We start from the raw sequence: 22,473 nt of genomic DNA on the forward strand, positions 1-22,473 counted from the left end.
ATATATATATATATATATATATATATATATATATATATATATATATGTATATATAAGTATATAAATATATAAATGATTATATATATATATATATATAAATTATTATATATATATATATATATAAATATATAAAGATTAGATTCCTTCTTAATCGTGGAGATTATATTCGAAAGAAAATATTTTTATTTTTTGTCATGTCCATATTTCATACGTAAAATAGAAGTTTGCGCTCGTTAATTATATCAGGGGTCCCGAATAAAACAAAAAAGAGTTATCAACAACTTTTATATACTGCCGAGGTCCGTATCTCGGGAAAATATTAATTAACTTTTAAGCACTGTTGGAGTTGGTCTATGTAACGAATTTATTTATGTTATATGAAAGTTTGACAAATAATTCACTGTGTATATTCTACAAAAAGACACAAAAATTACGAAAAGACACAAATAAATTCTGTTATCAGGGCAGTGTTAAAATATTTGGTTAAATTTATCGAGAGTGAGCAAATTGAAAAATATATATATATAATATTTTTCATAAGAATTGAGCCGTTCGTCATTTCGATCGGATATGAAAAGACAATCTACGCCGTAGCGATTCGTAGCTCGTAGCTCCTGCTACGACATAGCGCGTAGCAATTCGCTCACTCTCGAGAAATTTAACTGAATATTTTATCACTGCTCTTATAATAGAATTTATTTTGTGTCTTTTCGTATTTTTTTGTGTCTTTTTGTAGTTTTTTATGTCATGAACTTATATTGTGTCTAAACACGAAGTTTACATACCATATAACACACAGTTTAAGGAAACGAAAGTGATTTGGGAGTTTTTGATAACATTCGTCAGAAAAGAAAATGAGGATTTGAAAGTTCACAAACTTCAAAATGTCTTTAAGAAACCATTTGAATTAGTTATTGAGATATCCCTCAATGTCCTAATTAAATAGCGACGAAACTCGAACCATCTAACTAGTGAAGTTTCAGATGCTCAAAAGTTAAACGGACGCTCCCAATCAATACGCCTAATCCAGTCTACAAACAACAAACAGACAAACTAACAAGTCTGGGTATCATGCGACTAGAAGTTGGTTGAATTCAACTCTCAATAAAATTTTCTATTGGGTATGTTCTGGCCTTGTTGATTTTACAATTTAGATATTTTATTCATCAATGAGGTTTCTATAAAATATTTTTCAGACATTTTTATTATTTATTTATGTTAAATATACACACTTAAGCTATTTGTTAAAAATTAAAACTTAAAACTAAAATAAAAAATATTAAATTAATTTAAATAAAAAAATTGACACTACATCGCCGTCGTCGTGCGGTAAAGTTCCCAGAAGGCTGGCGACATTTCCTCTTTGTATGGCCAAACTCAAACGATGGCCAAAATAGTCACCAGTGCCAGACTAAAGTCAGTCTTGTCCAGTAGTGTACCTGCACTAGCTGAAGGAATAGCGTTCAACCAAAAACCTGACTCTGGCTCACAGCTTGCCAAAAGACGAGACTGCTCCGCAGGACAATCAGCAGTCTCGAGTAAGTTTTCCTAGACAAGCAAGCAAAGCGGCTCGTCCCATTGTCGCTGCGAGGCCAGATTCAAAGGTATATCGACATTCGGTCCAACTGCACTGGACCAGGCGTTCCTAGCCTCAGCCAAGCATGCCACCTCTGCATCACAAAGTGATGGGCCAAGAATGTTACCAATGAAGTTTTGCGTACTATAAACCGAGGACAAGAACGCCGGCAGTGCTACACTGGGAATTTTTCTTATCCCAATACCACCATGTCGTACGGGCAGTGTTGCTTGAGCCCAACATCTTTTGTTGAGGGGGCAATTTAGAATATCAGATACACCTCCCCTCACACAATCATCTATACGAGATAACAGATCATCGTGAGCCCAAAGCGGTGTACACCTTAAGACGTAGGTAGTTTTGGGAACGTCGACGAGACAAAATTTTATAATTGTATTTTTCAGATAGAATGATCGAAAGTTTAGTCTTTTGATAAACCCAAAAGACTGAATGAGTGAAGAATCTGGGATCTAAGTTACCTAGTATTTGTAATAGGCCAATTCCAAATCTATACCAACATAAAGTTTGATGGAATAACATAATTTGCAGCGGGCACTATAAAAATGTGGACTGGACTTTTAAACACGAATTTTTTTACAACCTCAAAAACTAAAATTTTACCTGCAACATTCACGATTCATACTCATGGAATATTTTATAAAATATTTCCAACTTCTCGCTGGTGGGTACGTGAGTAAATAGCTCTCACAAAAGGAAATAGTTTTGTCAAAATGGCCGTTAAACATTTAACAAATTGTCGGCGTGTGCGGATGAACTCGGCGGGAATCGCAATGTAAACCTGCATTTTTAACTTCACATTCATATTTTATTTAAATACATGATTCTTATATGTATGCTGCTTGCAACTTGCAACTTCTGATCACTTTTGTCCTGAAGATCCATATATCTATATAAGAAATTGCAGTGATTTTGAATATTAGTTAAATTATCTGATATTTTTAATTTCATTAATAATTGATACCGTATTCATCTAATAATAGTTACAGAAATACCTCAATAATGTATACCCATTTTAGAAGCTATTATAAGTTTCTCTAACCGGGCGCGGGTGTCTTGGACGCTTGATATACAGGTTTAACCTGGTTCAGGCTCCAGTCCACTCAATAATAATACTCGCTATTGTATTGTATTGTATTGGCGTTTGTGGAAAATAAACGATTTTTAATTCAATGTATGAGTTAATATTTCAGTAGATAATTGCGAACTACCGAGACCGAGAGTGACACACGGTTTCGGCGCGCGAGCGACTGTCACGCGAACAAAACGTGAACACCGATCCGATATCTGTGGTAAAACAAACACGTTAACAACACGGGGTGGGATGTAGGATTAGCTTTGAAAATAATAAGGCCTTTTCTCATTCAACTCGCGGTTAACCTTATTCGGAAATGTGTATATATTGTCAAGCAAAACAGACGTTTCTTTCGCAGTCACAATTATTTATTCAGTCAGAATGTAAAATAGAGGAAGATATTCAGAAATAAACATTGTTATGTGCCATAAAGTCTCTTCGGCCGGAATATAAATGTTTATATTCGTTTCTCAAGTAAAATAGTGCAAGTTCCTCCATTGCCTTTATAGCAAACGGTCTCTTGCGAAAAATAAACGCGCTCAGAAGTGCTACGCGGATGATAAGGAAGCTACACTCGTATATGTATTATGCGTATACCTCCACACAATGTGTACCTATATAAAGTTCGGAATACACTGAATTCACCATAAACATCAACACATTTCATAATGTCACACGAACTATCTTGGTTTCTGAGCTCTTAGTTTATGTATTTATTTCCAACATTTTGTCTATTATCTTATTCGACAAGTGACTCTTTCTTTGTCTAGCTTTATTTATGTCGTTTCTTACCTAACGCTTCGGTCGTTTTCACATGACTCGAAATTTTTTCAGGCTATTGTCGATGATAGGATAGACATACGAGGTATTAAACATCACAGGCTATAATAATATATTATAAATTGTTCGTCGTAAAAATCGTCTATAGTACTGTAAAAATTTAAATTAATTTGAACATAAGTGAAGTAAATTGCACTTGTTTGTTTTCCCGATCCCAATTTAATTTTTTCTTAGAAAAAATAGACAAAAGTGCACGCCTTTGCGGCGTTCAATGAACCGATCAGCTTTTCCATTCACTCCCGGGCGCCATTCACTCGGCCCCGTTCCCTGAAACACATAATTAAAGGCAGGAACTAAACGGAGCTTCAAAGCGGCGGCGGACGGAAAATGTGGGTTGGGAAACAGACAGCGGCACAAAATTCTTTTTGAAAAGAGTTTAGGGAATATTTCTATGTTACTCTGTGTCTTCTGTGGTTCTCGTAGCTTGTGGCATTTATTCTTAAATATTTGACTGAATTAAGAGAGAACGATTTCGAAAAGTTCATAATTATGTGCTGCACTGTGAACATAAAATAATGGATTCTTTATTCTGATGCGACTTCCAGATAAATGTTGCTTGTGAATTTCCGAAATTCATTACGCACAAATGAAAATGTAAAAGTTTGCGATTCTATAATAAATTTTAAAAGCATAATAAATAATAATAAATAATAAATATATTGGGACAAATCACACAGATTGAGCTAGTCCCAAAGTAAGTTCGAGACTTGTGTTATGGGATACTAACTCAACGATACTATATTTTATAATAAATACATATATAAATAAACATCCAAGACCCGGGCCAATCAGAAAAAGATCATTTTCCATCATGACCCGACCGGGGATCGAACCCGGGACCTCTCGGTTCAGTGGCAAGAACCTTACCACTGCGCCACCGAGGTTGTCAAAAGCATACGTTCACCCTATAATTCTTAAAGAATTTGACAAGTACGCAGCGAAAACGAATTTCACGTCTGAAATTGTTCAATTATGTACATTCGCATACTCGCTTTCGTTCTCCCTACATTGGTATAATAATATTTTTAAGAAGAAATCTCGGTCGATTTTGATTACTGTAATACATTGAATAAGAAGGAATAGGAGGAAAGTCAACACAGACAGACACACAGACAGAGCTTTGTGATACGAAGGGAAAAAAATAATGGTTGAGAATATACAGAGTTGAAAAACACTCCGTCGATAAGAATATTCTTCGGAAATTTTGAAGAAATATACAAAGTCACATTTGTCATAATTGAATGAAATTGAATGAGAATTGAAGTTTTCTAATTAGTTTTGTTGAATATAACATTTGGATATGTTAATATCGATGTATATTGGTTTCAGATTTCCCACAATATTTTTACGGGAATTTGTGACATCGACGCGCGACGTCAGTGTGTCTTGAAGTTTCTTAAGAAATGTTTGTCATCTTTGTGTTCCGTTGGAAAGTTAACTAAGTGAACACTTGAATTAAGTTTTTATTTCTTTTCTCCGAAGTGTCTATTCTACTAACGTTTTTCTAATGTGTGTCCGTGTCTCAATAGTACCTAATTAGTTCTTATTGCGTTTTATAAACTGGTTTACAAACAGTATCGAGTCTCTGATAAATTTTACTAGCTATAAGTATGAGATGGGAATCGTTGGATCTTAGATTGGATACTTCATTCTCGCTTTGATTTATGACTCTGCGCGCTTAAATTTTAAACTTTTTAGCCTGTTTATACGAATATACTGATGTTGGTTAGATTCAAAATGTACCAATTTGTCTACATTGCCTCTCCAAGCCCAAAGGACACTCAATGCTAATACTCAGCTTAGCTTGAAGATAGAAGTTTGTAGATCATTATCCTAATCCTTTTAGTTTCCATGCGATCCTTCAGATTAGCACTATTGTGTTTGTCATTAGTTTTGCATATAGTTTGTGTCGCGTTATTGTTAGTTGATATTACTATGTCAATGTTGTACCCAAAGAGGCTTGATTTATTTGTTAATCCAATATTTCGTGCACATGTATTTGCATATTGTTTTATAATGATAATAAATTTGATAATTTGGGGATATTATTTTTCACTTTACATTCTATATTAGAGTAACTAACGTCATATCTTAAGCTGTAGGTATGCACTTGTAACATGTGCTAACTTCTTATGTTGGGATGTTGACATTTTAACCAAATTGCCATGTTCACAGGAAACTTGATTCTTTCGTAATTTTTCTGTAAATACAAAATTCTATGAAAAATTACTGTTGCAAATTTCAATTCTTATAAATACTGAAATGATTTTTAGTTTATAGTTATCAGCTAACCAGGTCAGGCTTAGAATTAAACGCGATTTCGCTTGTTATTGTATCAAAGGCAGATTATTGCATCGGAATAGTTGTGTCCAGTTCTGGCGCAAACTCTAACTAGTCGGATTCCTCCGGACCAAATCCGGGGCCGAACATTCCGACCGCGCATCTGAGTTCGAATGTTGTACTGTTTTACTAAGCTCAGTCTTTGATGCTATCTAATAGGTACTGTTTTACCAGTAAAAGTAAAGCCACAGGCTTTTGGTACAATTTAACCTAATGATCAATTATATAATTGATAGTTTATTCTTTGATATGAATACAGTTTTGATTCCATTGTACTCGTCAATTTATTTCCATGGAATCTACATCGTAATAAATGCCTATAGGACGTACGTAGGTATCCAATTTAATTCACCATTAGTAATGTGGGTGAGAGTCAAATCTCTATTTAGTCTGGGCGGAGATAGCATTTGTGGTTCGGCCTTAAACGTCTTTGTGAAATCGATCTCTCGTCCCGAAATCTAATATATTTAATGTTTATACATTATATTAAATTATCACACGAAGAACACTAGATTATGAAGATGTGTGCAGAATGAACATTAATTTATCACATTGTAGGTGTTTGATAAATATCAGAGTTCATTGCCATCTCGAGAGTAAAGTTCAAAAACAAGCAGCTTAATAATCATAGAAATGCTTGTTATTATTCTCTGAATCGCAATCGACACATCGCAATCCAGAATGTAATGTTTTGATATTAACTTAGATTATGTTTCCACAGCTTTAATTATTGTAGTGAATGAATGAATACGCCCTCGAATTCCCACCGCATTAGTATACTAATCTACAGCAGCATCGAGCTTAGTCAACATTCATATTGTCCTCATAAAATTTCCTATTCAACGACCATTGTCAAAGAAATTTAGATTCTCCTGCATCAGTGATAAAGCACAATAGATCCAAAGAACAAGGTCTGATTGAAAATTTCTGCGATTTAAAAGCGGTCTGTATTGAAAACGTGAGGTATTAGAATAAATACGGACCAGAACGTGATCTTCATAGATTTATAGCATTTAAATCTTAACTTTGTTATTGTTTCTTTGATTTCAAATTTTCGATCATAAAAGTTTATCCAGATCCAAATAATTTTAAAATTATTTAAGTCCGTTTAGTGAGTTTGTTATAACATATGTTTCGATATATTTTTGATTTTTAATACGACATCGTGAAAAGAAAACGTTGACAATAATAAACTACAACCTTCATTAGAATATGAACTCATAAAAATAACAAGAACAAAACTGTGGAAACATAATCTAAGTTAATATCAAAATATTACATTCTGGCTGTGTCGATTGCGATTCAGAGAATAATAACAAGCATTTCTATGATTATTAAGCTGCTTGTTTTTGAGCTTTACTCTCGATGACAATGAATTCTGATATTTATCAAACACCTACACATGCGTATTAACTTCTAATATAAGAAGGCTAACGTTAATGAGAAGCAGCAGATTTCCTTGAAACTATATAAACCAGTCGTAGTCTTTAGAATAAACGTATATTAAAGACTTTCTAACTGTTTAGAATTGTTGGTGCCCACTGGCCAAGCGTTAAGTTCTTATCAAATGATTTCATGTCCCTAGGGTAGACCGGTGAATGATTCAAATTCAAATTTCTTTATTCAATTTAGGATGTTACATACATCACTTATTGATGTCAAAAAAATTACTTAAACTGAGTCTACTGCCGGCTTCCAAAGCGCAAGTGAAGAAGAAGCGGCGCAACAAACTTCACCGCAGCATTTTATCCAAGGACGTCAATTAACAAATATAGGTCTTATATATATATTAAAAATTAGGAGGACGAATTTACATCATTATTAAAAATGTCAAAATTTGAATAAATAAATAAAATAAAATATGTATTTCCAATAAAATTATTGAAAATTGTCACACAAAATATATATATATATATATATAAATAAAAAGCTAAATGTACAGAACGTACGTGATAATGTCATAAATCAATTACATATCTTATGAGGATACTGCACCACGCTTGGGCCAGACATTATTGTCGTTCACATAATCATCAGACTTGTAATATGCCTTTTTACAAAGTACTTCTTTTATATAATTTCTAAATTTTTTGTCCGGGAAATCAAGAATCCTTGAATGATAATATAGTAATTTGAAGACAAGTCTTGTACAAGTTATGTTAACAATATGATTTCTAAACGAACCATCAGAAAATCGTGAGCAAGATATTTTGAGGGATACTTGAATTATATTTGTAGTCGAAACCATTTAACCTTTCAGCTAACCCTGAGGATATTTTATTTTAATCAAATTGACAGCCTGTCTGTTTGTGGAACCTAGAGACGTTGACTCATTTCTAGGTAATACTTTCTTACCGTTTCTATGAATATTTAATATTAAGTAATATTCGTTTCTACAGTAAGAAAATGGTAATGTGATAATTATGTTTGTTTTTATTATTATTATATTGAGTTGAAGGTTTTGTCCGTGGCGCCACCCACAATAGGTGACGACTGAAAATCAGTGCTGGGCATTGTTGCTCAGCGTAACCCTGAGTACCTTAACTTTTTTTATATATGTGTACGTTTGTGTGTGCTTTTATTAAAGACTATTCTATTCTATTCAAGCAGAAAGACGATTATTGTTACAACTTTTTTAGAATATGGAAATTTTCATTTGGGATTTTGAATTGTTATTTCTGAAATAGCAAAAAAATTTCGGAGTTTTTTTTTTGTTGATAGAAATATTCTTTGTACTTTTCTCTCGTTTGTTGGTCCATTCCGAGTATTTTCCTTGTATTCTTACTCATTTATCATAGAAAAGAAAGCAGCAATCTCTACCACGGACCTTGCCGAACCCTAAGTATTTCCTATCGCGATCTCCCGTCGCGATAGCCGCACAATACCCGATTTAGTTTAGATTACCGGGAAAACGGACACTGCTGGAAGTATTGATTCGGTTTTATTGGTATCCGTGATGGAGCTATTGCGTTTCGAACAATAAGCGTGATTTGAAGATATCTATCCGACAAGGAGAGCTGGAAAGGTTTTATAATTATGTGTATGACTTTGATTACCTTTTGGAAATCCTGATGAATGTCTATGGCTTTGTCAATATATCTATATCATACCGCCAGTGTCAGATCAGGCTCGGATAACAAACTTCACGCTGATTGGCTCATTGAATCGCGCACGTCTCATCTCAATCACTATCCATTCAGTACACTTATATACCGCCATTCCGGATTATATTCCAGAATCCGGCGTTATAATATAAAATAGTATTAAGATAGAGTAGGGTGAGCTATGTATCTTGTATGAATTTATAAATGTATTTTGTGTATCATTGAATTTTAATATTTCAGATATTACTATTTTAGAAATGTAATAATTTAAATTTTACTCGTATTAACTGTTTATTATTACGTAAACATCAAATCAAAAAATACAATAGCTATTATTAAAAAAGTTCAATTAATCATATATATGACTAGTGTTAGTCCAAATAAACTCTGTGTCAATAACAAATCATATTCTGTCATCTATACGGGCCCGAAACGTCGGCCATCATTCCGGCAGATAAACCAATCCGTTCCATTAACATGTCACGTCAACATCGACATACGAAACAGAATAACATCAACTGATACAATGATTTCATTAAACGCCATATGTAAATCAGGCACGTCCCGTAAAGGGCGCGCGTTCGCAAAACAAACGCTGTTAAAATGATAAATTTTCAGGAATATTCAGTTTTGGTGTCGATGAGGTCAAATCGTTCTAGAAATGACGTGCTGAACGGTTATTATCAGCATTATTACAAAACAAATTACACTGAATCTTCTATAGGTCATCGTAAATTTATTGACAACGAAAATCATATCAGGAAAGTACACAATATTGTCCAGGTTTTTCTTATTTTCACAATAAGTAAATTGTTGATTGTATCGTATCATAAACATAGATGATGATGTTTGTATGGAATTCCTCGTATTACGATTAACAAATTCGACTCGACAAAATAAACCTAAATCTTCCATGTCAATTCTTTCATTTGTCGTCAATGTTTATTATAACCGAATCTGAATAACGCATATATACATTAACGGCAATTCATATTGTTCCATTTCAATTTTATGAACCGTATACCACCGATTCTTCGTTCATATCTGGTGATTCGTATTCATATTTCATGAAATTCTAACTTTTTCCAGATTTTGTCTGCCAATCAATTGGTTATAAAATTATAAAAGCAGCATGGAAATATACATTATAGTGGGGATGGCTGTGCTTATATATACTTTTGTCACGATATTTCTTAACAGTGATTGTTGGAATGAGGATCACCAGAAGTGTCAGTGTGAAGAGTGTAAAAGCCTTTGCCAAAGTGGAAATCGTATAACGCCAACAATTCTTTCTATTTCCTCTCGTATTGATGCTTTTGATTCGTAAGTCAGAGATTTGTTTGTTTGAGCGTTTGTAACGATTTCTCTAAACTTGTGTGTGCGTAGAGTGTTAAACAGTGCCAAATAAGTCTTAATGAAATGTGGCGATGGTACATAGAGGCTATTTGACGAGCCTTGTTCAGAATAAGTGGATTAAGTCCGACCTTTTTAATCAGTGCCAAAAAGTGTAAGTTACTGAAATGAAGTGGTTTTGAGTATACGGGCATGGACCCGTTAGCACGGTTGATGGAAGGCGCGCCCCTGCCCGGCGTTTTGGGGGCGACTAGAGACGCGAGACCCCGGGGCGCCCTGGTCCACGCCAGTTTGGCCGCGGCCCCCGCCCTGGGCGACAAGAAGGGCCGCCATCTTACTGGAACTTTCTGCCTTACTGGTGACACTATGGAGGGTATCATACAGTGCCTGGTTTTCCTCAAGGCGTTCTCGGTAAGTTTCTAGATTTGTTTTTATAATATTACATTACAACCAGTTGATTCAGAACTCGAGTCTACACGTTATCAGCTCAGATCACTTCACACACACGTTACCAAGGAAATTCAAATGAGCGGCTCGTTAACGAATACCTAACACCTAAATAATAAAGTTAACAAATATAAGCAAGTAAGTCAATGACTAAAAGACTAAAGTCCTCTCTAAACTATAACTAAGTAATAAAGTTGAATTTTGCCGAGTCGGGCTTAAGGTCCCGAGTACCAGGGGCTTAGGAGCAGCGCGGAGCTTTGTCAGTTATTAATGAACGGAGAAATTACATCAGGAATTTACTGGGCTTATTTAGATAATGTTGTATTTAATTATCAGGAATACTTACTAACATTTTTTCAGTATGACTATGACTACTCTCAGTAAATTTAAAATTTAACGATAAGTTTTATTTGACTATAAACTATATTGTTACTTAAACAAGCTTTGTTTCTTACTGAAAGCATTTTCCGAACTAGATTTTTTGCCTGAAACATTTTTTCTTATTCCGTCTTATGTCGTCAACAAAGCGTTGTAATTGAGTTTGAGATTGAGACGAACGAAGTACTTTACCATACAACACGAATGAGAATTTTAAACGACCATAATGTAAGATGTTTATATCAAGTGTTCACAAAATCACACACCTAAAGGGTTGCACTTGAGAATTTGTGAGATAAGCTTTTTTTTTTTAATAACACAATTTAATATTAATGTTAACAGATTAAGGTTTAGAAAATGACTGACCTTTAGTCAAGGAAGGTCATTTTGATTTTGACTGTCAAGTTTTACATGAAGATAATTTAATTAACACCTACTTGCCGCATTTCTACTTATGTATGTGATATTTCAAGAGAAAATATTCGTTCAAATCTCAACTAATATTAAATGCGAAAGCAAGTTCGTTTGTTTGGTAGCTCTTCCAAATTGTTTGACTAAGATGTTGAGGTACTAATTTTAAACAGTTTTATGGAATATTCCCATTTTTTTGAGCGGTGACAAGTGTGGCGAACATTAAATATGCAAAGAGCTCTCAAGCCAGCGAGCAGAAAACCGCAAAGTCTTGGCGCTGTGAATGCTATAATCAGGTTAACCTTTTTACACTGCTGCTAGACTGGTACTCCAGCCTTTTGCTAATGTGTCGAAGGACGATTAGGATAGTAGGGCTTTCAAACAGTGACAGGTGAAAACCATGACCGTTTTATTTCAATAAAAATTAAACGGTTTTCAAATATTATCTTACTTGATTTGAAAAATGTTCCCATCATGCTCAGAACAACCAGATAAGATTGGCATTATTAACGTATTCGTACGGTCGTAAGTCTCAATTTCTCATTAGAAGAGTGTGTTGTTCGTGCGAATTTTTGTACTTTTGGACACAGTACCGTTTTGCTAATATGCGTAGTGACATGACAGCCTGGAACACACCTGGTTTGTTGGTTTCGTAGAGTAAAAAAGAACCGTATTAATATAAATAACTATTAAGTGTACAATATTCCATGGCACACACCAAGCGCTAAGCTTGTAAGCGTCCGATAGCAACGAACACAGAAACAGCCACATATATGGATATTGTCAGCAGTCTATACAATATGCAGCTTCAGCGGCTCTATCCCTCAAACGACAATAAGGAGACGCCTGATCAATCACACGAACATAGTATCCCTCGCGCTTTTTCTATTTCTATATTTTAACATTCTCTTGCTGAATCTTTTCGCCATAAGTCCGTTTATTTTATTTTATTTTTTGTTTAGTTTAGTACTTAAAGGTACTTAAAGGTAAGGTGTTAAAACAGAGAGTAGTATCATTCTATCTACATTATCACCAAAATGTAATATTAATATTATAAGGAAAACGACTTAAGTAATTGTCCTGGGTCTCTAAGTCACAAAATACGCCAGTGCTCAATATTACGACATTAATACAGACGTTGACGAGCTGTCATCGTCACACTTGGACGAACACGCGTCTCAGCGAGTACGAATGTGATTAGACAACGCGTAATGGCTTTCACGTAAAACATACAGTGAAACAATTTTCATTGTGTAATCTTTTAAAGACACTTTATCGCATTTTGAATCAGTCCGCCGCCGTTTATATTTTTTATAAAGTTAAGTAAAATAGAAGAAGCATAAATTTTAAACAATAAGCAGAAAATCTAAATCAGATAAACTTTGTAATATAAATTTCTCTATGATATATATTTAAAGACTCTTCTAATATTTACCCAGCAAGAAAACATTCGAAATGATCTGTAGCCAGATTGTTGTTCAAGATGTGATTCCCAAAGTATACTCCTCTATGCAAAGCTACTGACAATGTATTCCTTTTGTGTTCGCTTAAAAGATAATGGAGTCCTTGATAAATATAATATTCCGACACAAGTAGCATGATTCAGGTTCTATAGAATTAGCCGGATTAGTCATAATTTTACTCACTGGTTGAAACGAAAACAATGTTCATGGGCAAATAATGAATAACCATTATAAAGCAAGTGAAAGAATGTAATATAAATCAAAAGTATGCCAAAGTTGCTGGAAAGAAATAATCACACTTTGAGATTTAAATTTTATTGCATAAAAATCATCGAACGAATTTTGATACGGTTTACACCAATAGATGTGTGATCGCAATAATATCTAAATGAAGAGGTAGTTCCAATATACAATATGAAATTTTAATTTTGAACGTTACAATAATATGATTCGAATATAATGTTACATCAATTAATAACAATATTGGAAGCTGTAAATTGATATTTATATACTGATATGTCTACGCATTAGGAATCCGAAGCCTCGACCAATAAACATTTCCAATTAGATATCGATATTGAAGCTATTGTAGTTGTTCTCATGTTACAATCTATTACAGTACGTCTGACTATAATTTCCTTTGATGAATTAATTAAATCTGCAAGTGTATATTTATTTACCTAGCTCACGTTTTCGTCGACGTTTTTTGATAATATGTGCCATCTGCAAATGCGCAGACGCGTCAGAGACCTCTAATGAAATTTTATAAATGGGCGAACAAAATGATCCAGTGATCGACGGTCTGGACATAACTATTTTAATATCTAGTTGTTTCGGGAGCGAATCTTACAATATTTTGCTAATAATAATAATTGAGTTAATGATAAAATGTTAGTGGAGTATTGCAATAATGCCCAATTTACTTCAATTGATTCTATCTAGCTTTTCATTTCAAATGTTACGAACTACTACACTGAACGTCCAACCGACGACACCAGGTCATTTTATCTCATTTCTACCGCTCAAGAGTGAAAAGGAGAGGAAAAACCTTTACCTCTTGACTTTAATATCCCACGAAATTGTACATACGCGAACTGTTATATGTATTCTACTACACATAATATCCAAGTGAAAATTATCTGTTTCGCAGCTAAGTTTGAAGGACGCACAATGCGAGCACCCACGAGCCGAATATTCTCGAACGTTCCCGATTAAAATTCAATCCGACGGGATCTTAATGGACTCCAGCCAAATCGGTGTTTTGGGAGTTCCTACTTAGATTATGAATAAAACATGCACCCAGGGGTGCGCCGCGGCTGCTTAAGAGTTATAAGACTAAGGAATATAAAGATATATTCAAATTAATGTTCAGATCTTATGGAGTTAGAAGTAGAGTCTTCCTCGTAAATCTGGAAGATCTCAAATGCTGGACATACTTCGGATAAGACCTTGAGTTACATGCTCTCTCCTCTAGTAAGAAGTAAATTTGATCAGCGTAACTTTAAATCGAATTTATTACAGAAGTGTTTGAGTGAAGTAGTATTTAACTACAACATAGTATTGCTTCCGAAGGTCAGACATATTTAATTCTCTATAATTATGAGGTACGCCTCAATTAGTCATTATTGGTTGGTAGAATAATGCATACAGTAGTTTGAATCTATGACCGTTGTTAAATTTGTTTGATTATATCAATAATTAGTGCCGTTAACTAATAGTGAACTGTGTTTAGTTTTTATACTTCTCAATCTTCCCAAATAAAATATTATATAACACATTTAAAACTTTTACGGCTACAGCTATCTAAAGCCAATGTTGCAAATTCGGGCGTCATTGCCCAACCGCTAGGCCAAGCGTTAACTACCTGTTATTTATGTTAGCCTGGTACCGCTTCGGCCACACAAAGGATTACAACCCCTCCATTAACCCCCCCTTTGGTCGGTGTTTTATTTCCATTTCTCATTCCAACTGAAACCTTTTTGGCTAAATCCAAAATTCCTGAACAAATGCAGTGCTTTTTGAGACTCCAACTGATATAATTTTGATTTGTAATAGTGAATGGAGTATTTATATAATTTCTTTATTTTCAGGTAAGTTCGAGCTACTCTACAAAAGGGCAATATTTTCTACGTAGTATTCTTTCATAATGTGTGTAATAAGTAAGTGCACTTAAATGTATTGGACTTAAGTAATTATTGACCTCACTTTTTTAGCAAAAATTAAACTGTTTAAGATGACTTCGACATCAAAGAATCCAAGGGTTACTCGACTTGAGAGATCCTTAAAGAGCGTGGAAATTAATTTCAACATGCAATATCCGCTGAAATGAGATCGAATTGATACACCCTTACCTTCTATTTTCGTGTAATTTTTCTCGAGTGTGACTTGAAAAAAGTAACGCTGTACAAGAAAAGTAATACACAAATCGGAATCGTGCTATTTCTACTTACTATTATCTCAGTTTGGTACCATATGATTTTATATGTCTGTAATAATACTATATCTATATTTAATGTTTCTTTTGCTTTAAATATTAGTATATTAAAATTATATAGAAATTAACATTTGACACACTGACGCGGGTGGCTGTTGGTTTGATTTGATGTGAGTGCTTACCCACAGACATACTCGTGTATTATATTATAAAAAACGAACCATTTCAATATAATGTCAAATTGCAATTAATGAGTTAAATACTTATATTGGGATACACTTCTGGAGTGCACCTTAACTAGACTTTAAATGCACATTGTAGACCCCGAAGTGAAGTATACACGAGTGCATTTTCTGCTCGTTTGGTTACCTCACTACATCTGCCAATCGTTATGCCATTTCATGTTACGGCAATGCACGAAAAATGCTGCTGCATTTGAGCTTTTCTGTTCATAAATATGTTTATTTTTCTTGCAGTGGAAAAATGAAATCTCGATTTTGCCTTCTGGAGCTCAATGCCCTGGCTTCTAATGTAATGATGAAGAATTGAAATGGTACCCTGAATAATGTTATGTTGAATATGTACAAAGTGTCATTTACAGTAATTTCATACTCATAAAATCATACGAAGTAGTTTCAAGTGTTTTGCGAGAATTCACGTGAAAACCGAGGAGTCTGGAGATGAAAACGAATTGGAGCTGAAAATTATACGCCATTCAAAGATGTCTAAAGTAGTATGGAGGACAATGATTTTGTGGTAATGTGAAAAAAATAAAGGTCTAATAAGACTATTGACGGAAATCTATTAGGTTTAAACATTCAAGACCCAGGTCGATCTGAAAAGATTATTATCCATCTTGACCTGACCGGGGCTCGAACCCGAAATCCCCAGTGTTGCAGTCCGACATGATGAACATTAGGCCACAAAGGTCGACATCGTCATAAAATAGGAGGGGAAGATTAATGGGCCACTTGATACGACAGACGTCTCGAAAGAAAGGAACATTGCATTCATGTAAAATAGCGGAGAGAGAATAGAACTAAAAATTCTTGTAGAACTGAAAAGACCAGACGACAATTAAATGCGAATTAAAAAATCACGACCGAATCGCAGAATCAGGAGGACAGCAAAGATTTGGAAATCGGGCGCCAAGTGGGCCATCGAGCGATTGAGACGGCCAATACGCAAACTGTCACCCGCAACCGCTGCAAATATTTTCCCCGCCCTGCAATCATTCCGTCGTAATTTGATTTCGGGCAGCGTCCTAAATTGTTTACTGTTGGCTCTCCTAAAAATTGGAATTCCTAATTTTGTGAATCGCTAAACGAAAATACTTGACCCTTTTGCGTAACCGACCAATAACCACGTCACAAGTCAAGGCTATTTGACGTCTCGGGTTTGATGTAAATTTGATTAACCAGTTCAGAATGCAAGTTTCTTAAACGTAAATAAAATGATATGAGTAAAAGGTTTTGCTATGGTTAATGTTTAGCATAAATAGCAACAACTAAATCACAAACCATATTTCGCCCTAAAACTCTTGACACAAATCAAAACGAAGGACGTCGGTGGTCCTTCGAGCCGGATATAGAAAGCCTCTCGAGCCAGTTAATACACACTCGCCACATGGCAAACTGAACCGGTCCTTTTCAATTTACCGCACAAACACCTCTAGACGAACACCGAATGATAAGTTCGAATGATAGCCAATAGGGGAAAATTTACAAAAGAAAATTCAAACGGATTAAGAATTTTATGACTATTTTATGAATTACATTCCATTACAGGTTACATCATCGATTCCGAAAAAAATACCAGTTTTTGCGGAATGTTTTTGATGGGTTTTATTTATATTTGAATAATGAAATATGTATGAACTGTCACATATTGACAGCAAAATGAGATTGTATAACACTTGAGAGTGACAACAGAACAGACGTCCCTTGGGATCAAGCGAGTCGATGCTCTGCTCGTTCTCGTACATAAACAAACATATAAATCAGAAGTGCTATTTCTCTAATGTATAACTCAACGAAAAACGCAAGGGATGAATGCATTATATGCATTATTCGCATTATTTCAACGTTGCTCTATAGCTGTTTAACATAATATTCTCCTTCTATCGCAGCCAGTACATGTGGAATGAGTCCCTCGATGGCTGGATATGCTTGCTGAATTTAGATGCGTTTATTTTCCGCACGATCCCTTATATTCCGCCGGCGCGGCGGGACGGTTATGGAAACAACCTTAAAGAGTTTTCTTGACTCTCGGTTTTCAAATGTAATTGCATTGAAATATCTTGTTCTATCAATACAGTTTACTTTTTTGGCACGTAAGACGTGAAAGTAAAGTTCCTTCATAGTTTCTTGTGGTTTTTATACGAGAAGGTTCAGCTAAGGTTGATATTACCCTGCACCCCAGTTACTATCGTATTGACTAGTAGTATAGTTTAGTCCATTAGGGCAGTCATAAATCAAGGGCTATTACATAACCTGTACAAAAATAGACGCCATTTGACATAGCGTTGGTCAATACATCCGTAAACCACAATAGGTATGATACCTGTATTGTGGTTGATGAATAATATCATTCTAAGGTTTACTTTTTACAATAGGAAGCCCAAAAAACGCAATCGAAATACAATTCGAGAGTTAATTGAATGTGAAACAACAATAATTTAACTTCCAGTTAATTAACTCATTGCTACGCAATCAAAACCAACATCTCCTGTTTTTATTTAAATTAATATTTCGATATCAGTTAAATAAAGATTAATAATGAAACTCGAAACTTTAAAATTAGTTAATCTTTTTGGTGAACTTTTGATAAACGTGAATAATATGAAACTTTTCATCATGACCAAGAAATCAAGCTTGTATTTCTTGTGACAAATGTTTACATTTCTGTGGTCCATATTCCGTGTTCGTATGCTAGTTAGTTAAGCAAATTCAGTAATATTTCACAAACGGTTCGAATTCAGTCAGTTTTGAAACGGGAATTGTCCAATTTGGCAAGTTTTAACCGGCCGCGGCCCGGGCTGGCAGGAGTGCACTGCAAATTGAATCTTGGCGTTAGCGATTCGTTATTTTGGCGGCTTGCCGGCACCTCGCCCCCGTGCTGTGTCCCCTATGTTAAAGGTTGTTTTTTCATAATCTTGGATCACTTCATGAGCGGAATCAATCTTTATACTAATGAACTCGTAGGTTTTAAACTTTCCATCTTGGAATTTCCTCATTCGTTATTTTGTAAACGAAATGAAAATAATTAAGTATAATTTTAGAATGAAATGGAGTCATTGTGTTGTATTGCGTTACGTTACACTCTTGAGTACAGCGATCCACAAAAGGTTTAGAAGTAACAGCTTTCTGTTTGGGATATTATTATACCTTTGAATCATATTGAATATTATTCAATATTTGGTAATTTAAATGAATAGTGGTAACACAACTATTCCAGCTTGGAGTTCAAGAAGCGACTAATAGGTATTCATTACTAGAGATCATCGCAAACAGTTAAAGTAATTAAAGTTCCTATCTGTATTTCAAGGATGCAAAGTCGGTCATTTGACATATCACATAATTGTTGTAAATCAACCGCATCTTGATCCACTTCCAAATGTCATCTTTTATGTTTAATTAAATAATCAGATAAACCTCTAAATTATCAATATTTTTTACCCTCAAATTTGTCCTGAATAGCGCTCATCCGTTGTCTTCCCGTCATCGATTGTAGAGGTCGCCGGAGCGTCATCAGTCATGGTGTCTGCCTCTAATTGAGATTCTGCAAGATGGATCGCCCCTGTTTCGGTTTCACGCCCGTGGCTCCCTCGTGCGGTAGTTGATCACATAAATTATACTCCTATTTATTGATGGGCTTCTGGTCAATGGTATCGTTAATTTGTAATGTCGGTTTATGATCAGTAATGCAAATTGCATTTTATGCCAGCTACAGACATAGCTGAACTCCGATAGATGCCGACGCGAATGCATGAACATTGTCTTATTGACCGCAATGAAAAGCCAGTACCTAGTATATGTTCCGATTCCGCCAAGTTCGCCGAACTGTTCCGCAATAGTGTGGAGCCGGCATAAAACATGTATTATAAAAATATTTGATAATAATTAATATTTGATAAGTATCGTTTGGAAGTAATAAATATACGGGAAGCAAGTGTTCGTTATCGACTAGCGCGGGTGTTCAGTTCACGGCTTGGCATATTACTAAACTTTCCGTAATTGACATTCACGGCGACAGCCTTATAGTAGTTGTGATATCATGGAGGGAACAGACATTACTTTTTAAACACAAGGATACTTTAACATGGTATCCAAACGATGAACATTTGATTAGTAGATTCTACTACTATCCAAGTACTCGTACGTTGTCCAAAATAAAATCGTAATGTGTTTTCTCTTAATTTTTATTCATTATACACACTGGAACTCATTTCTGGATCGTGGTTCACAAAATTCAAGGACAGGAGAATGTGTATGCCATTATACATTAGTCAATTAGTATTACCAGTTGCTAATATTCCTAGCTCTAACCTACTCGTATCTTTACATCGAAAACAACAAGATTATGCGTGGTAAGCACTTATAAAATCCGTAGGATAATCAGCTGCTAAGCTACCTATCTGTACAGCGCCTGTCTCTGTATATCATTCGCGGGGATTAAGCTATCATAAGATAGCTTAATCCCCGCGAATACATGACACGCGACGGGGAACTTACATTCTGATAATAATAAAACATATTCGTGGTGGTCTTAGTAATCTCTGACAATAAGATATTTTTGCTGGGAAAGAAGATCGAAGAAAGAGATCTGCCGCTGTTTTTTTCGCTACATGACGATTTCTGCCAGTGAAAATAAAGCAGTAAGCTGCAAGATGAATTGGCATCTTCTTGTTGTCGGAGATTCCTAAGACTATTCTGAATTGCTGTGGCATTTTATGATGGTGTGGTGTGTGCAGACTCAACCATACATATCCCATTCAACCAACTCAAACTGCTTTACTATTTCCATGTCTATATTTCTTCTTCTTCATTAGTCTGCTTACTTATATAGATAATGCGGCTTGAAGACGTCTCCACTACTGATTCGCTGTTCGAATCCTCATTGTAAACAAATCTGTGCGTGTTGTTGTCGACCGTATACCATGGCATCTCGGTCAAGTGCCCTTTGTTAATGCGATGGAGCCCTAATGGAAATCCCTAGTGACAATGCGCCCCACCTCCTCTCCCCACCACCCGCGCACATTATGGATTCTTGTTTATTTATCTATAATTTGCTTCAGAATTTTCTTTGAATTTTTTCAGCTTTGTGTCTCGTAGATTTGCGTTTGAAATGAGCAAAGAGCAGGATTAATTATTCAGTCTGGCGGGGTAAAGGGAAATTGCAAAAGAAATAATTGACGTTATTAAAATATACACCAAATTAGAATTTTTTTGCGAATTATAAATATTATGCTACGAAGCATTTTTAAACTGGCATTTTGTAACTTACTTAGGTTCAGAATAAAACTTATCTTTTATATTTTTTTGATATAATCTTATTGCACATAACAAAATATAGAAGAGTACATAAAGAGAAAATTCAAAGGAATTTATCCCATAAAGGGATCTCTTCCAGTCAACCGGTAAGCGAAAAAACGTTGTGGATATATGTGTTTTAAGAGTTGTTCCTTTAAGATGAGTTTGCATTAACAAATAATATCATGCCACCTATAAATCAAACGGTATTAAAAGCCTAAACGCTCACTTACGTCCGGGGGGGAGTAGCATCTGCCTTGTGGGTCGAGATGGTGAGTCGTGTCTCGTCACGAACGCTGCAAGTGTTAGTTTGGCGTGGCTTGCTGTTGCGTAACGTGGCTAACTTACGACCACAAATACAAATAGGTATAATAAGTTTTTTTTACTCAACTTTTGTTGTCGTCAGAGAGATTTTATTGCATTCGACACGAGACAAAAAACTATGTCCGCGTAGTAAACCGTTGAGATTCGTCGTCGGGAGCCGATCTTGTATCAGGCCATGCATATTATAACATGTTAAAACAAAGCTTATAAAATATATATTTTAATAGCATTCTTATTCAATGTTGTTCATATTAGTAAAAACTATGTATTTTTTTAAAGGAAGAGATAAAAGAAAAATAAATAACTTTGTCAAAGAAAATTACTCTTATTTTAGCCAGATTATTTAATGTTGAAAGTGCCCTTTTCGGGTCATGGAATCCGAATATTATTATCTATATTATACAAATGGTAAAAAAAAGAATGAACTTTTGTTTTGTTAAAATTTTATTGCAAATGTCTTCATATTTCTGTTCAAAAAAAGTAACTTTATCGTTTGAATTCTACTTAAAAATCGACTGCAATGTTTAACGAAAGGGGCCGAGACGCCTCAAAAAAGGCATTGATAAATTGATACCTCGCTATCCAACTCTCGTTAGTACAGAAGTTCGGCAACACGTGAAGTTTGAAGAGCGCTGTCGAACTGTCGAGATGTCGTACAATATTCTTACATACATATACAATACATGTATATGTTCCCTTAGTATAATCCTTAACTTTTGCAAAATATTGACGTTTATATAAAACCTTGAAAGTATTGAAGTGATTGATATGCTTCAACTAAATCTTAATTACTTTTTAACAAAATAACTCTTAAGATTCATATTTAAAATTATTGATGAAGTGGTAGTAAGATTAGTAGTAAGAAGGGCAACATATGATATATTGATATGATTGTTGTGGTTTGCAGTTCCATTGCGATGATAAATAGTTTCGTTAATTTTATCGATGTCCCACATAATCAGTAAAGTTTTATTAATTAATTGCGTACAAGACAAACTAAACCTCCATATTGCTAACCGCGAACACTACGGGTACTACCGATTATTCGGCCTTTATGCCGCTGATGTGGGTTTTTGATGAGGGGCGGCGTTCGTTCTGCGTAATTCACGGCTCGAAAGCTCCCAGCCCTTTCTAATGTCCTGGTATCTGATCATGTGCGCAGAAAAGGTGTCACGTTTT

The 22,473-nt window shown here is 34.9% G+C and overlaps 1 protein-coding gene across 20 annotated transcripts in view; it reads left to right on the forward strand.

The window, feature by feature from the left end:
* The window catches only part of rg (rugose), a 397,734-nt gene that overhangs the window by 80,736 nt on the left and 294,525 nt on the right, over positions 1-22,473 (forward strand). For 19 of the 20 annotated variants that reach the window (XM_053760671.2, XM_053760675.2, XM_053760676.2 and 16 more), the window contains exon 2: positions 10,043-10,717. The exons of the other annotated variant lie outside the window; for it this stretch is intronic. In XM_053760671.2, the coding sequence (XP_053616646.1) occupies positions 10,499-10,717 (219 nt within the window). In that variant the 5' untranslated portion in view covers positions 10,043-10,498. The remainder of the gene's footprint in view (positions 1-10,042; positions 10,718-22,473) is intronic. 20 annotated transcript variants of the gene reach the window in all.

This window comes from Plodia interpunctella, chromosome 20 (assembly GCF_027563975.2).
Source record: "Plodia interpunctella isolate USDA-ARS_2022_Savannah chromosome 20, ilPloInte3.2, whole genome shotgun sequence".
Lineage (NCBI taxonomy): Eukaryota > Metazoa > Arthropoda > Insecta > Lepidoptera > Pyralidae > Plodia > Plodia interpunctella.